Source organism: Trachemys scripta, chromosome 1 (assembly GCF_013100865.1).
Source record: "Trachemys scripta elegans isolate TJP31775 chromosome 1, CAS_Tse_1.0, whole genome shotgun sequence".
Taxonomy (NCBI): Eukaryota; Metazoa; Chordata; order Testudines; family Emydidae; genus Trachemys; species Trachemys scripta.
The window spans coordinates 92926627-92942844 of record NC_048298.1 but is presented as its reverse complement, the minus strand read 5'-3'; the positions used below and the strand labels follow the sequence as shown (position 1 = coordinate 92942844).

At 45.0% G+C, this 16218-nt stretch overlaps 1 protein-coding gene across 2 annotated transcripts in view; it reads right to left on the bottom strand.

The window, feature by feature from the left end:
* MYH9 (myosin heavy chain 9) overlaps window positions 1-16218 on the bottom strand; it is a 90116-nt gene that overhangs the window by 38662 nt on the left and 35236 nt on the right. For both annotated transcript variants that reach the window (XM_034777637.1, XM_034777626.1), the window contains exons 4-9: window positions 11773-11800; window positions 10787-10880; window positions 4319-4411; window positions 3480-3543; window positions 2679-2777; window positions 802-945 (exon numbers count right to left, since the gene is read on the bottom strand). In XM_034777637.1, the coding sequence (XP_034633528.1) occupies window positions 802-945; window positions 2679-2777; window positions 3480-3543; window positions 4319-4411; window positions 10787-10880; window positions 11773-11800 (522 nt within the window). The remainder of the gene's footprint in view (window positions 1-801; window positions 946-2678; window positions 2778-3479; window positions 3544-4318; window positions 4412-10786; window positions 10881-11772; window positions 11801-16218) is intronic.

Genomic DNA, 16218 nt, shown 5'->3' with positions numbered 1-16218 from the left:
CAAATCCTTAATTAGACCTCAATGCAGAGATGTCTTTTCACCCACACATTGGTTCCAGCCTCCTTGACTGATTCAGGAACTGGAGGAGGACTTAGTCGAAGATGAACAAAGGATACTAAATTGAGATGTTTGACACTCTAGAGAGAAGACAAAAATAACTGAGTTTTGGCCAGTCTTCGAAAGTAGATGAAGGAAACGGTACCTGAGAAAGGCCTATCACTATGGTATCTAGATGTTGGACAATATTACTTTCTGGTTAGCAAACTGTGCAGTAAGTTGGAGAGAGGTACATTGCTTTGTGCCACTGTTCACAACTAAGTGACTCCAACCATTGGTGGAGTAGATGCCCCTATGGCTATGGGCCCACGTTGAGAAATCTAGAATGAACAAATGTCTTGCAGTACATCCCATAGAAGGCCAAGTCTTGCCTCTGGCAGTCTGCAGAGTAGAGGAAATTCTAGAGAGAACACCATGAAAGGCACCCACGTGAGAACCGAATGAGGACTTTACAGGTAAGCACTATGTATAGCACTCCAACAGATTGGGAACAAGCCTGGGACATGGCAGTTTGTGTACAGTGACCTGCTGCATTCTGCATTAGCTGAAGCTATGCTGGTGAATTTTGAGATGGGCCACTCCGATACCACCACCAGCCAGCTCGCTTCTCAGATACCACTAATTGACTTGTGTAATTGGTATACTAGAGGCTGCCTTCCCCTCATGCGTTTTGAATATGTCCAGACTGTTCCATTCTTTTTAATCCTTTCCTATGCATTTCCAAGCCCTTCATAGGATCCATACCTATCTGCTCATCATCTGGGATGCTCATGATTTTCATTGCCTCCAGGGTCTCCTGAAACATATCCTTGTCTTGCTGACCCGGGATCGTAACATGCCCATTTGAAAGGAATCTGTACTTGTTGTAAGGCTCCAACAGCAGATCAGCTTAAAGGGGAGGAAAGGACAAGGAATTATTGTAGCCTTCATTACAGGTAAAGCTAGCACTCTTTTAGGCAGTTGCGAATGTATGCTTTCCCAGATCTACCAAAATGAATTACCTCCTTTGTACAAGCTTCTAAGAAAGTCAGTTATAACCACCTGAAGTCTTGATTTTAACAACTTCATTTGCCAGTTCCAGCTTCTTTAAAAAACACTTCCAACCATCTCCCCCCGACCCCGCCAAACCATCAGCACAGAAGTCAAGAATACCCAGCAGAGACAAAGACAAAACAGCTTTTGTTTTTCTGGCCTCTTTTACTAAAGCAGCAGTCCCCAAACTTTGGCAGGTCATGCCCCCCTTACCCCTGTTCATGCCCCTCCTGCCACTGGGCTGCAGCTCGGGGGGACAGGGCCACAGACAGGACTAAGGGGGCTGAGGCTTGAGCCACAGCTGGGGGTGAGTCTTGGGCCGGGAAGGGAGCTGTGGCCAGGGGTCAAGGCTGGGCTGGAAGCAGAGCCACAGCCTGGCTGTGGTGGGGGCCAGCAGCTGGGCGCCTTGCCCCCAGCCTCGGCCCAGGAATGTAGCCACGGCCAATGGCCAGGGCCAGCGCGGGGCTGAGAGCAGAGCTGTGCCAGGGTTGGGGATGGGTCCAGGGGCAGGGCTGGGAGCTGGGGATGCGACTGGAGGCAGGACCGGAGCAGAGTGGGGGCAGGGCTGGCCTGGGCCCCACTGCACCGCCCCTGCCTGGGGGAGAGGGGGGGGGGCAGACCCCATACTTTGGGGACCTCTGCGCTAAAGACTCAGGGTTCAGGTTTTCAGAGGTATTCAGGAGCCTAAAGATGCATATAGGCGCTTAGTGAGATTTTCAAAAGCACCTAAGCAGGTTAGGTGCCTGATTACCTTTGAAGATCTGTCCCTTAGTTCTTTTCCTGTCCCCAGCAAGTAAAAACAGTCTTGCTGGGTGAACCAGGGTTTATGTTTAGATCAGTTGTCTTATGTTTTTCTTGTAGCAGTATTTCTGAGTTACAGATCAGAATGCTCTTCTGCCCAGACTATTTTTTCTTTCCTCCATCCCATCCCCCGGCACACTGCCAAAGCAGCCCCAGTGGTTCTTGGATCCTACTTCCATTAGAAACAGGACTGCCCTGCAACTGCGTCCAGTTTCAGGTATCCTGTTTGTTTCAAATCAGTTATGGAGGTCACCACACAGCTCTAGGAACAGTATGTTCTGCCATTAATGCTGTGCAGATGGTTATGAAGTGAGTTTTCTCCCTGCCCCCCACCTCTCCAGTCTGTCTGCCCTCTCCCACAGTGGCGGCATGAGTTTAAACTGCTTAACAGGAAGATTAGATTGAGATCTTGAGGTGTTACCCTAACAGAGCACAGGCACACCTAGTGCTGCATAGGTGCCAAACGTTATTCTGTATTTTGTTAATTGCCAAGTTTACAATAAGATCGTTCCTGCCCTAAAGAACTTGCACTGTATTAGACAAGACTAAACATGGGACAGGACAATAGTTCACGTAAGGAAGGGTGTGGAGACATCATTGGCAGGGGTACCAATGCAGGAAGGGAAAAAAGTTAAGGAGATGGTTGAAAGGAGAGGTCCTGGTCAGCAAACAGTGGGAGGCAGTTCCAGGCTTTGGAAGAGGGGAAATAATAGGGCCTAGACTGCAAGTGTTTGGAATCATTTGGCAGTTAGGGGAAAGGGACCCTAGTTACAGCACAAGATACTCACTCTTCAGGTGCTCCCCTGCCCCAGACAACAGGTAGTAGAAGATATGGAAGGTTCGCTCGTCTTTGGCTTGACGGATTGCACGTGATTTCTCCAAGAGATCTTACAGAGTAAAGGAACAGCAGAGAGACTAACAAGTAACTTCCCATTCCACTCATCTGAGGAAAGAGGTTCTATTTGGTGTCAGTGCCCTTCAAGTTGGTTGGCGTGACAGGCAGCTTAGTGCTCTGCATTGCCCTTTCAAAGCTTTGGGTAGTGCCATAGGCCGACAGCAACCCACCCTTCAACAACCTCAGTGGCTGATTAAGTTTAAGATGCACTTCTGGACTCCTGAGTTAATCCTCATTCCAAGGGTAGGACCAGGATGCAAGACTGAGTTGTGAATAAAAAGGGAGGAAAGACATTTGCCACATTCCTCATTTCCCCTGGTTAAAACATGAAAGGGTCATGGAATCCAAAGTCTACTCAGCATGTCACAGCTTAAAATGCCACTTCTATCCCATAACATTAGAATTATTTCATCCAGAAGGGATTCTTGCTATAACCCCAACATAGGTTCTGAAATGCTGTACCATTTAAATAAGATTCCTTTTTTCACTTGCAGACGAAACTAGTGATTTTAACAGGGATCTCTCTAGCCTAAGACAGCAGGTGTTGACAGAAGTTTAGGGATCCCTCTGACTTCATTGCTGTTGAGGTGGCAGACACTAATTGGCTGTATATAGGTAGATAGTTAGATATGCATGTTCCCATTCCCCACACCCTGTAAATTATTTCTATTAAGTGGCTCCGTGCAAAGGATACAAGTCTCAATATTGGCTCCCACAATGTAGCCATTGACATCAAAGTTGATTCTGATGAACTTGCCCTGAGAAAGAGATTAGCAGAAATATTACTGTTATCTTATGCTATCACAGCTAGAGCAAAATGGTAGAGGACCCAATATAGGCCTTTCATCTCCAAATAACAATTACCAGCTAAGACAAGTTTTAAACAGACCACAAGCCCAGCCAGCTCACAACACTCACTGATTATGGAACAGTTTAACATCCTTGACACCATAAATTACTCCTATGAGAGAAAAGGGGCCATCAAATTACATGGTTTCAGATTGCCTAGGCATCAGGAAACATCTTCAGTTTCACTCTGAAGTGGATCACCTCCACCTCAGTTCTAGGTGCCATAAGTAGAGACAGCATTCTAGATTGACCACCATGACAGCTCAGCCCCTCTTCAACCATTTACACTTTAATTTGGTTTCAAGTGTAGCTTCCCCATCCCTTAGTGTAGCTTCCCATTCCCCCTACTGCCCTCCAGAATTAATGCAATATGGGTCACTAATCTCTCCTTGGGAGAAAAATGAATTTGATAGACAAACAATGGCACAGGGAGTCCTGGCAAAGGTTCAACCTCTTGTATTCCAGGTACTCAATCCCATCAGTACTTTGTGGATAATTCACTGACAAGTGAAAACTGTGTCCCAGTTTCACTCAAGGGAAGCAAGTTACAGAAAAGAAAAGAACATCCCAGGACTGCATATCAGGCACAAAAGTAAAGCAAGACTCCCACAACTCATTCAACTAGTGGCTTCTCCCTCTGGAACACTGGAGACACCAGAACTAATGCAGGACAACAATACTCACAAATCTTGAGGAGTTGTCATTCTTCACTGTCTTAGCATTTCCAAAAGCCTCCAGGATAGGGTTAGCCTGAAGCAACTGCCTCTCAAGCTCTCCCTAGACAGAAAACCAAAAGTGGATGAAAACAGCAGCTTTTAACACCTTAACCTAGAGGATCCAGGTTTCATCTCACATCAGCTTAGCATCTATGTAGAGAAGCCACATTAGATCTTTGGCAATATTCCCCTAAACATGTTAGGGTACCACTGATTCTTCTTTTGGCAAGACTGAGTTCATTTCAGTATGAAGAAATATTTTCTTCTCCCCAACCAGTCAGCATCAGTGCAATACTCCGCTCTTCTGGTGCGGGATTTCAGTTACCAGTAGATAGTCCTGTAAGCTTCTTGCCTAAGGCACATCCCACAGGCTTTCTGGGGGCAATGAGAAAGGAATGTTCTTCCCCCAGATCACATCCACAACCCAGCAGCATCGTGCCTATCAGGCGGAAAAATAAAACAAACCTGGCTTTCAGTTGGGAGGGAGCCCTGGATTCTGCACAGGATGACCTCACCAGTAATAGATGATCAGAATACAAATCAGTTTGTGAGGTCTGGGGACAATCTTTGCTTGCACTGGGGCTCTCATCGCTAAACAGACCATCAAAACCCTCCTCTGTTGGGATGCAACAAAAGGCAACTACTGGTATTTGAGTTAAACTGTTTTATCTGCTGTCTTCCACTTCCACACACTCCTCCTCCTCCCCATAGGTAACAGTTCTGGGGTGGAGAGACCAGCCAAAATTGTTGTCGCTACTAAGTGCTCAATCTCTGGAGCATATACATGTTTTCCAGAAGTCTGTAGGTGGTTACTTGAACTGACTGTCCCTTCTCTGTGCTGGAAGTAGGGAGTCCCATGTATTTCAAAATTAGCCATATGCCATCCCACATACTGAAATTGACAACTGGGTTAAGGTTTCTCTTTTTAGTAGTGGAGAGTAAGCCTTCAGGACTTCCTGATGCATGGGAATAGAGCCCAACATTTTTGCCTATGAATGCTGATCCCAGAAGTCAGATTGCAGAGGGTGTGTTTACATGACAAAATACTTTTACAGCTCCTTTCATTCTCAAAGTGCATGTATAAACATTAGTCAATCCTCATGTTGCCTCTAGAGATGGATAAAATATTAGTCCCATTAGTGATTGTAAAAATGAGGCAGAGATATGAAGTGACTTTCCCAAGGTTAAAACCTGGAATTAGAACCCAGGCATTTCTACTCTTTAGTGCTGCGTTCAGGTCACAACTCTCCTTTACAAGCCTAAAGTACAGAGTCAACCATTTCTATTAGTCTGCAGAGTTACACACAGAAGAGACAGCCACAACTAAGTTTTTATTCACTTTGTCACAAGTGCGTATAAGATGTTTAGTTACAGGAAGGAATAGGCTGGGACAGCAGCCATCTATCCTATAAGGTCACACTTGCCTGTGCCAAGAAGAAAACCTCAAAACTTGCTATAAAAAGTCTGTCAGTAATTTTGCATTTCTCCTGTTATTCTGACACACGTGTGAGCTGCAACACCCACGCCCACTCTCCAACAGTTTCCATCCTGTGAGAGATCCTGCAGTGAAGTCCTAATCCTGTTTGTGACTACAATCTGTTACTATGGAAATGAGTGATGTCACAAATTCAACATTACAACTTCACTGCAGGACCAAGGGAAAAGATCAAAAGACTATTTAGAAGAAAACAGCAGTTAGACTTTGGCATTAAATAGATTTAATTATTCAGCTTAAAAAAAAATATCAAACCGGCAAGGCCAAATTTAGCTACACAAGAACTGGAAAGTCACAGCTGAGTCTCACAGCAATGTGTGCAAGTTAATTCTTTCATGTTTTTTAACCTCAGGAATGAAGGGTGCAATTAGTGACACATAGAAGTTGGTGGAGTCAGAAGCAAGGAGAAGGGGAGGGCTAGGATAGTGGGATCTAACGGATAAGGAGATCCACAGTAGTAGTAGGCATGTAGCATGTCAGCTGCCTGTAAGCAGATCACAATGGTAAGTAGGGGCTGGGAGGGGAGGGGGGGCATGGGGTGAGAGGAAGAGGGAAAGGCTAAAGTTAATCAAATCAGAGACCAATCATGGGAACCAGCTTGGTAGAGTGTTGCAATGCAGCAGGAATACCAAATCCTTTGCAGAAGCAAATTCTCAGTACGCTACTATAATGCTGCATCTGATTAAAAGGTTAATGTTGCCATGAAAGCATTAGCTCCTTTCCTCACTGATGTATAAACATGTAACTTGAACATTGCCTTAAAACTAACACTAAGCAGGAAAAAAAAGTGTGCTTTTGATGTTGGTATTTAAGTAGCCCATGTAGGGTTTCAGGTCATACCTCATAGGAGGAAGCAGCATTCACACCTCTGCAGCCATTGTTTGACTGAAGACTGTTTTTGCATGGCTCATTAGCAAGGTAGAAGCAGCAGCATACTGAGGACCATCTTTCCAACAGGAAAAACTTTTTTTAAGCTACGAAACCTTACAATTAGCAGAATTCAGCAGGAACTGCTGAGATCCTGTAAATTGCCAACCTTTCTGTACCTGTAGTTGCAGGTCCTGAGCTGATTTTTAAACAATTTTTAAAAAGATTCTGTATGCATTTGAGATGGATACAACATCCCCCTCCCTCCCATGCAAACTGTTGCAGTACCAGCTTCTAGGTCTGCTAGCCCACAGAGGGAATGTGCAGCTGGGCCCTTAGCACCCCCTCTCTCCATGATTTCATATCAGTTTAAGTTACCAACGTCTTTGATGCCCACTGAAAACTCAGAATTCCTCCTCATATACTCCCAATGTCTAAGAGATTCTTTCCAAAGGAGGAGCCATATGCCAAAAATAGCAACCTTGCCAGTCCCATGTTTAAAAATAAAAATCATGAGGCAAGCCCCCAAAGATCAGGAGAGTCACTTAAAAATCATTCAATTTAAAAAATAAGTTTTGGTTTCTTTTTATTTTCTTTCTGGTTTTTGAGCCTTTATGGTTCACGATTGCAAGCTTTTCTCTACAGCCATGAGAGCTACAAACTACCTTTAAAAAGAAAAGAGATTTTCAAGAAACATCATTCCAACAGCTGGAGCTTTAAGAAAACAGCACCAGGCACCACATCACTCACAATAAAAACTGCCAGAGTTACAACATGGCATTTGCATTTCTGATTGCAAAAAGTTATAATTTTAGTTTTGAAAATAGAACTCTACCCTCCTATGATTCGAGACAGGTGAAGTGAGGTAGACAGCAAACATGGAAAGCTTCAACTACAACTCACCTGCCCCATTCCCCAATACACAATTTGATTAAGTGAAAACAGATTTTAATGGAATGCTGTATGCCCTAAATGCAGCCTCACCTTGCCTAGTACTTAACACCATAAATGCAGTGAATTAATTTTTGGGGGGAAAAAAATCACCTAAAACATTAATCATTGCTTTAGAATCCTTGCAAGTCAACAGAAATCAGTGGAAGGGGTGTTCCTCCCCCCCCCCCCGCCCCACCCCCCACTGCAGCTGAGAGAAGGGCTTTAGAAAACCTGTTTTTGTTTGAAAAAGTAGGAAAGCAGAGACTTGAGTTGTAAATTTAATCTCTTGACCAAAAGATATCAGAAATGCAAAAGGCTCTAGGATACCAAATGTAACACCATTACTGTACTGTACTGCCAATGCAGGAGACCAAGAGTCATGCTCCATCTTCAATCTAATGGTGCCAGGAGCGGGGCCTAATCTAGTGGCCTTGGGGGTTAGCACAAGCAGAGTTTGCAGACTTGTTCCCTTGGGTAGTGATAGGTCGGGGTGGGCAAACTACGGCCCGCGGGCCACATCTGGCCCACCAGTCAATTTAATCCAACCCTCGAGCTCCCACTGGAGAGTGGAGTCTGGGGCTTGCCCTGTTCCGGCGCACCAGCCAGGAAGCGGGGTGAGGGGCCACTCGGCTCACGCGTGCCGCTGCACTGTGCGGCTCCCGGAAGCAGCAGCACATTTCCCCCCACCTTACGTTTAGGGGCAGCCAGGGGGCTCCGCGCACTTCCCCTGGTCCAAGCGCCGCCCCTGCAGCTCCCATTGGCTGGGAACTGTGGCCACTGGGACCTGCAGGGGCAGCCCCAGAAGATGGGGTGGCCCCAGCAGATGGGGCAACGCACAGAGGCGCCTGGCCACACAGGAGCCGGAGGAGGCACATGCCATTGCTTCAGGTAAGCACTGCCCGGAGTCTGCATCCCTGAGCCCATCCTGCGCCCCAACCCCCTGCCCCAGTCCTAATCCCCCTCCCACCCTCCGAACCCCTCAACCCCAGCCTGAAGCATCCCCCTGCACGCCAAGCCCCTCATCCCCAGCTCCACCCCCAAGCCTGCACCCCCCGCCCGAGCCCCCACCCCAACCCCCTGCATCAGCCTGGAGCCTCCTCCCACACCCTGAACTCTGCATTTCTGCCCCCCCCCCTGCCCCAAGGCCACCCCCCTCCATCCAAAGCCCTCACCCCCTCCTGCACCCCAACTTCATGAGCATTCATGGCCTCCCATATAATTTCCATACCCAGATGTGGCCCTCAGGCCAAAAAGTTTGCCCAGCCCTGTGATAGGTGAACAGATATCTCAAAGTTACTATACTAATCTGTAGACAACCTGAATTGGAATCTGGAGTCAGGCCTAGGGAGTGTGAAGGTCAGCAGGGCTGCAGAGAAGGCTCATTACCATCTAACATCAAGGATCCTGAATAGTTCTAATCCTCATTGGTAAGGCTGGTAACCAATGTGGAGCCACCATAGTTACAAAGTGAGCTGCAGGATTCCTTAAGAGAACCTTCCAAATGGAGCTTGAACTCAGAGAAGTCATGTGTTAAGCCCAGCTAAAGGCTGGTTTATACCGTAACCAGATCCTTGGTCTGCTTAGATGACTGAAATTTCACTTGAGAATAAGCAGCAGCAGAATGCTTAACTCCCAATCCCATGATCCTTCTCCCCCCCCCCCCCACACACATATGCCAAGAAAAAATATAAAAACAAAATTGTTTCTAAATACAGCTACTGACAGCCCATGGCACAAGGTTTTGTAGATCTCAGCGTCTGGCACATGGAAGGCTAGGTTTTTGTTTTGATTCCAGAAACCACTCATTAGAAAGGTGAGCTTACACATACATACACATCTGCATGCAGAGCGTATCCTTTTCATATTCCCCCCCCCTACACACACACACACACACACACACACCATGGCTATTAAGTTACTAAGAGGAGGTTTTTACATAGAGATATTGAAGATGTGCTTGGCATCTGGGTTTTGTTATAAAGCTCAGAAGTTAACTGCATTTCCCATGTGTGCAACTCTGGCTAACAAGCTCATTGTGTTGGAACATCCAGTACACTCAGGGCAGCAGCTTCCTGACCTTTCCCAGCAACTGCACTCACAGCTAACTTGCTGTGGTGGAAGGCTAGACAGACAGTCAACTCCATCTGGTTAGGAACACCATGCACACTGGAGGCTCTATATGCAGTTCTAGGAAAGCCAGGTTCAGTTCAACTCCCCTTGGTTAGTTCACTATACAGGAACAGTTTCTCAAGAGTGTACTTGGGAAGTTCTACAAGAGAGACCTTGGGTGCAGACTAGATGAGTGAACTTGACATATCTGCAATCTCTAATTGACAGCATCTCACAAAAGATTATTGTGCACGACAAAAACAGAACTGTGAGTTGTCTATGGGACTGTCCTAGCTGCAGAAAGTGACACTGTTGTGAAGTGAAAAGGTGCTCAAGTCACACAAAGGGACAAAATGCATTCCTGGTGCAGAACGTGCAGTAAACGTGCAGCTCACCTAAGAGGATACAACTGATGAGTTCGGTCATAATCCATCAAGGGGAAAGGGAGGGGAAAAATATATTAGTGAGACAACTGCAAAGACCCTTGTTCTAATGTATTTAGATACTTTTCACCCATTTAAAAGTTCTGTTATAGTTTCAGTCAAGTCTTCAGCTCATATCTATGAACCTCTCCAAACTGGAGACTGCTTATAGAACAGACTTCACAACCAGCCCCAAGATACAGGGGAGTAGAATAAAGGAGACCACATCCCCAGGGTCACTTAAATTGCTTGGATTGGTCACAAATCATTATATGAACTAGTCAGAAGACCAATATGCGATGGTTTGTAAGCTGTGCCCCTAAACACACCCACCTATGAAATCAAGACACTCTGAAAAACTGCTGCATCTCCACTGAAGTCAATGGAATTATGGGGGAGAACAGTGACCCCTGACTTGTGGGGTGTTTAAAAAGTTACACACAAAAATTGTCATGGCTCCATAGTTCATTGTCTCCTGACTCCCCTATGCCCAAGTTGGTACCTAGTGTTTTATTCAGCCAGTATTAACCAAGGTATCTCCTAGTGTACCATAGCTTGTAGGTGCCCAGCATGACAGTGCAGCATCCTTGTAGTGAACACAGGCACTTACCTGGTCTTTTTTACTCTTGTGCGAGGAAGCAACATGAGCCAAATATTGAATGACTTTCTTGGTGTTCTCTGTCTTACCAGCTCCCGATTCACCTCTGCAAAGACAGAGTCTGGGATTCATTCAAGAACAAGACGGGGGAAATGCATTCACATTTTTAAACCCAATATGCTTTTCAGCTGACCACAGTGCTTTTAGTTGCATTCTTACTATTAAACACTGCTTTGAGATACTTGCCCTAACAGAGAACCTGAACACATTAAGTGAACAGTAGAGCAATCAGTACCATGCTCTAGTCCTATTGCTCAGCCAGTTTCTCATGACTGGGGGGGAAAGGGGGGAGAAGGAGGGAGGGGGGGGAGGAAGAGGAGGAAAATTTGCTTTCCAGTCACTTGGCAGCCTTCACATGCAAGTGGTTGAGGAATAATATGGTGGGGGGGAGGGGGTAGGAGACACAAAGGCAATTAAGTGAATTCCTTAAAAGGAATTCCCCTAAGCAAAAGATCTGTAGTTAACTCCTTCAGAACCAGAACTTAACAGGGTTTGGGGGATGAATCTTACTTTTAGGCTTGAAAGAGGAAACTGCAATGTTGAGTAGGCACATTATTCCCTACAACCTCAACCTAGATAGCATGAATGAGAGCACATGGCTATTGCCTTCCTAGTTGCATTGTTGACTGTATATACACCACTGCTACCCCAGTTCTTCCAAAGTCCTTTCCAAGCATCAATAAACTAACATCTCCACTAGGGAGTCACCTTAAGATCACCTATTTCCTGCTCCTTCATGCCAGAGACAATCCTTGTGCAGAAAGAGAGGAGATGTGGGCAGGGAAGAGATGCTAATAGTACGATTTAAACAGGCAAATGTTCCCTAGCCTCTACAGTATCACGTGACATACTGACTCCAGTAAACCCCCAATTAAGCCCTCCAGCAGGATTTTAATAAGAGCTGACAACAAGACAAGCTGAAGAATGTAAATACTCACGTGCACAGAATGGACTGATCCTCTCGATCTGAAATAAAAGAAACAGGATCAGACAGGCCAAAACTCACTTCTGCCTAAACCACAAAAGCTATTAAGTTCAGAGGGTATTCTGGCACTCCCCAAAACATGGAGAGCAGAAGCCACTAAGCACCCTCATGCAAGTGTCTTCAGAAGTATGAGCAGTCATCTCTAAACCTTGGTATAGTTCCTCCTCTCTCCCCAAGTCCTAAAGAGAGCACCATCATCATTTTAGTTTTACCTGTCCAGATGTATCTGTAGTTCAGCACAAAACAAGGTAATTGTTATTTTGCTTTTTCCAGGGTGTGAATAGAACCCCCCCCCCCACACACACACACACCCCTCATGATTTGTTCCTGTGCCTCCTGAACTATTTGCTACTAAATGCAGAATACTCCATGCAACTCAAACCCTGCCACAAGGCTATTGCGGACGTCGACCTATCCTTTAAAGCAAGGGGGCCTAAGCATTGACTACAGCTTTAGTGGAGATGCTAGAGTGAAAAAAAGAAGTGGCTCAAGATTTTTGCTTTAGCCATTTCTTATGTGGCAAGTTCAGGACTGAGGCACTGTACTACTACACATAAAAACCCACCACATTAAAAGAACATTAAGGTTGCAAGGTCAAATACAGGAAGTACCAGAATTAAGGTTGACCATAAACCCAAATTCGGATCCCTTGCGTATATGCACTGTGAGTATTCAATTACGTTAACAAATACCATCCAACCCCCCCCCCCACACGCACCCTCATTCGGTGCAGAATGAATTGTGCTCACTGAATGGGTAACTATTTAATACATGCGGCCACATATTGAAATGTTATTTACTGCAAACCCTGCACTGAATACACAACTATTAGTGTTTAGGTGCTATCATAACATCTTAGATTTTTAAAAACAGTGAATTTATCTTCACAAACACCCCTAAGTCCCAGCCTCTTCCCTTTCCTCTCCCCCACCCCCAGTTTCCACCTTCCTTCCCTGGCTCCTGTTCAAGGTTCCCCCTGCATCCCTACCAGTCCTATCCTCCCCTTACATGGTTCCTACCATTCCTATCCCCATATCCACTTCCTACTATTATCCTCCCCTCCCCCCCTTTCCTATCTGTACCCATCTTGCCCCCTCTCCCCCCAGCTCCTATCCTTTTTCCCCTCTCCACTACCCCAGTATTTAATCACTTTCCCCTCCCCTGTTCCTAATTCAGGTAGCTTCCTCCTCCATGCTGGCTGGGCATCAGTAGGGGGAGACAGCACAGGACAGAGTTTCCATGCTTAGTTGGAGCCTAGTGCTCCGGTGGCTCCTAGTAGCCAGGAGTAGCAATTGCAGGGAGAGTCCTAGACCAGGAATGGAAGATGCTCAATTACTGAGGGGACACCATTACTGCTTCTGTGAAGTCTGGTTTCACATGGGAGCTATGGGGATGCAGTATGCTCTCTGCAGACTGAATCTTCAAAAATTTAGCTGCCAACCAAGTCTCTGAGCATGATGTGCTGAGATTTTCAGATGCTCTGAATTAATCCAAGTTCATAGAGGTTAAGAGCAGAAGGGATTATTAGATCTAGTCTGACCTTTGTATTACAGGCCATTCTGTTTCACCCTGTTACCCATATATTTAGCCCAATAACTTTTTTACTAGAACTTCCAGAAAGACATCCAGTCTTGATTTGAAGGCATCAAGAAATGGAGGATCCACAAATTCCCGATATATGTTCCAATGCTTAAACAACCTGTTAAATTTGTGCCTTTATTTCTAATTTGTCTGGCTTCAGCTTCCAGCCATTTGTTCTTATTATGCCTTTCTCAAGCAAACTAAAGTGCTCTGCAGTACCTAGGATTTTCTCCCCTTGTACACTGTAATCAAGTCATCTCTCAATTTTCTTTTTGTAAGATAAACAGATTGCGTTCTATGTGTCACTGTAAGGCATTTTCTCCAGCCCTCAAATAGTTTGTGGCTCTTTACTGCACCCTCTCCAGTTTTTCAGTATCCTTTTAAAAATGTTGATACCAGCCCTCTAGTCAGTATTCCAGTACCAGTCTCACCAATCCCATACACAGGTTTAAAAACAAAAACAAAAAATCACCTTTCTACTCCTGAAAAAAGAACAGGAGTACTTGTGGCACCTTAGAGACTAACAAATTTATTAGAGCATAAGCTTTCGTGAAGTGGGCTGTAGTCGACGAAAGCTTATGCTCTAATAAATTTGTTAGTCTCTAAGGTGCCACAAGTACTCCTGTTCTTTTTGCGGATACAGACTAACACGGCTGCTACTCTGAAACCTTTCTACTCCTGGTTATACATCCAAGGATCTAGCCCTTTCCTGTAAACATTCACCCAAAGGCAAAAGGAACATCAGATACCAGGACAATCACCCAGGCAAATTTCAGGTCCCTGCTTTAAAACATGGAAGTGGTAGGGCTTCTTAATGAAACTGTTGCAAGAGGTTGTTTTTTTTTTATTATTATTATTATTATTCAACTAGTCAAAAAATGTATTTTCCCCTGATCTTGTCCTCAGAAGTGACTGATCCATTTTACTGAAACTTGCCAAAAATATTTAGTGCAAGGCAGACATTGGGCATGGAAAGTCTCTGCCTAAATGGCTTAAGTAATAAAAAAAAGAAAATAGGATCTTAAACTTAAGCATCTGGCAACCTTAACTATAGGTATAACTACCTATAATGAAGTGGCAGACTCTTCAGTCACTGAAGACTTAAGATATGTTCAATGTAGTTCTTTAAGAAATCCACAGCTGAATGACAGGTATAAGGACAGACCTCTAAGCAGTTCAGACGGCCACACCCATTAAGGTCTCCAGTCGGTCAATGGATCACCAAGGTAAGCGCCAGGATTCTGCATGACTGGGCACTTGGAGGGTGCACTGGGGAATAACTAATGATTCATCTGCACATAGCCCCAGGTGTTGTATTCAGTAGGACAGACACCTGGCTGGTTTTGCAGCACATTCATATGTAGCTATGGCCTTTTGAAAACTTGTGATGAACAGCTCATCTGCCGGAAAAGCTTACACTCATTTGGGTACTTGGGGGGCTCATTTAGGAAGCATGTTTGAGACAAAAAGGTAACATCCCTATCCTTCATGATAAAACACTGGCAAACAGCCACAAGTCAAATAGAACAGAGATGGACACTAGAATCAAACATACACAAATCAAATGCCTTGGCAGACACTTTATCTAGAGCCAAGGTTCTCAGACTGTGGGTCATGACTGCATTTTAATGGGGTTTTCCAAGACCAGCATTAGACTCACTGGGACCTGGGGCTGAAGCCGACGCCTGAGTGCTTTAGCTCTGGGCAGTGGGGCTCAGACTCGCCCTCCTCCCCCTGGGTCATGTAGTAATTTTTGTTGTCAGAAAGGGGTTGCGGTGCAATGAAGTTTGAAAACCACTGGTTTACAAGAATGTTTTAGAATCTCATATGAGGGAGGGAGGTGGCGATACAGCAGCAGTCTAATATCTTCCACAGGTGGATGGTAAGTAGAGTTTCCCCTTTTCACACCTTACTACAAAATCAGACATACCAATTGGTGAACATACAGGAAAAGCCCTAGACAATAACGGTGGACCCTTTCAGTGCTACGTTACCCCCTCCCATTTGCTTTCCCCATGACCAGCTGCAGCTGTGAGTCACCTCCGCTTTAAGCCATCAGGAATGTACCTGCGAGTGCAGGCAAGTCACAGCCGTATGCAGACACTACCATAAAAGGAAACATTCCAGTTTGGAATCTAAGAAGAAATTCTTTCCCAGCACTGCAAAACAGCCATCACTGGGATAGCTGGAATTCTTCTAATTGTGTACAGACAGACTACTCAAATGCTCTGCTGAGCCACAGGAAGTAGGATCCTAGCAGAAGACCAAAAAGAGTTGTTAAACTGCTACAAAAGCAGCTCCTCTTAGAAGTTGTTCCACTTTAAGAGGCACTTACTCTAAATTCCAGGAGGTTACATATTCCACACAACCCTCTGATTTTTCTTGCATAACCATGGCTAAAGTCAAACTTCAGTTGCCAGAACTAGAGGGACCCATTTTCTTAGAGGCCCACCTCTAAGACACATCTCCAAAACTGGTGGCACATGCAAGTTACTCATACTGGGTACAATAACTTCAATTGTTTACTACAGGACAATCAAAAAAAGTAATTGAAAAGAATCTGCTTTTCAGACAGAGTCACGCCTCTGAATTACATATTTAATAAGTAAACCATTAGTCTAATTGCAGCAACAATTCTGTACTTCAGACCAGCTGGCAAAGAAATATTTCTATCTAAGCTTTATTTAGTTATTACCACAGTATCAGAGTACTTAACAAAAAGTAATCAAGGATCCAGAAAGTAATACAACCTTCAAATTCAAGGTGCACAGTAACTCTAACTGCTTATTACATACTTTTTTTGCCTATGCAAAAAACT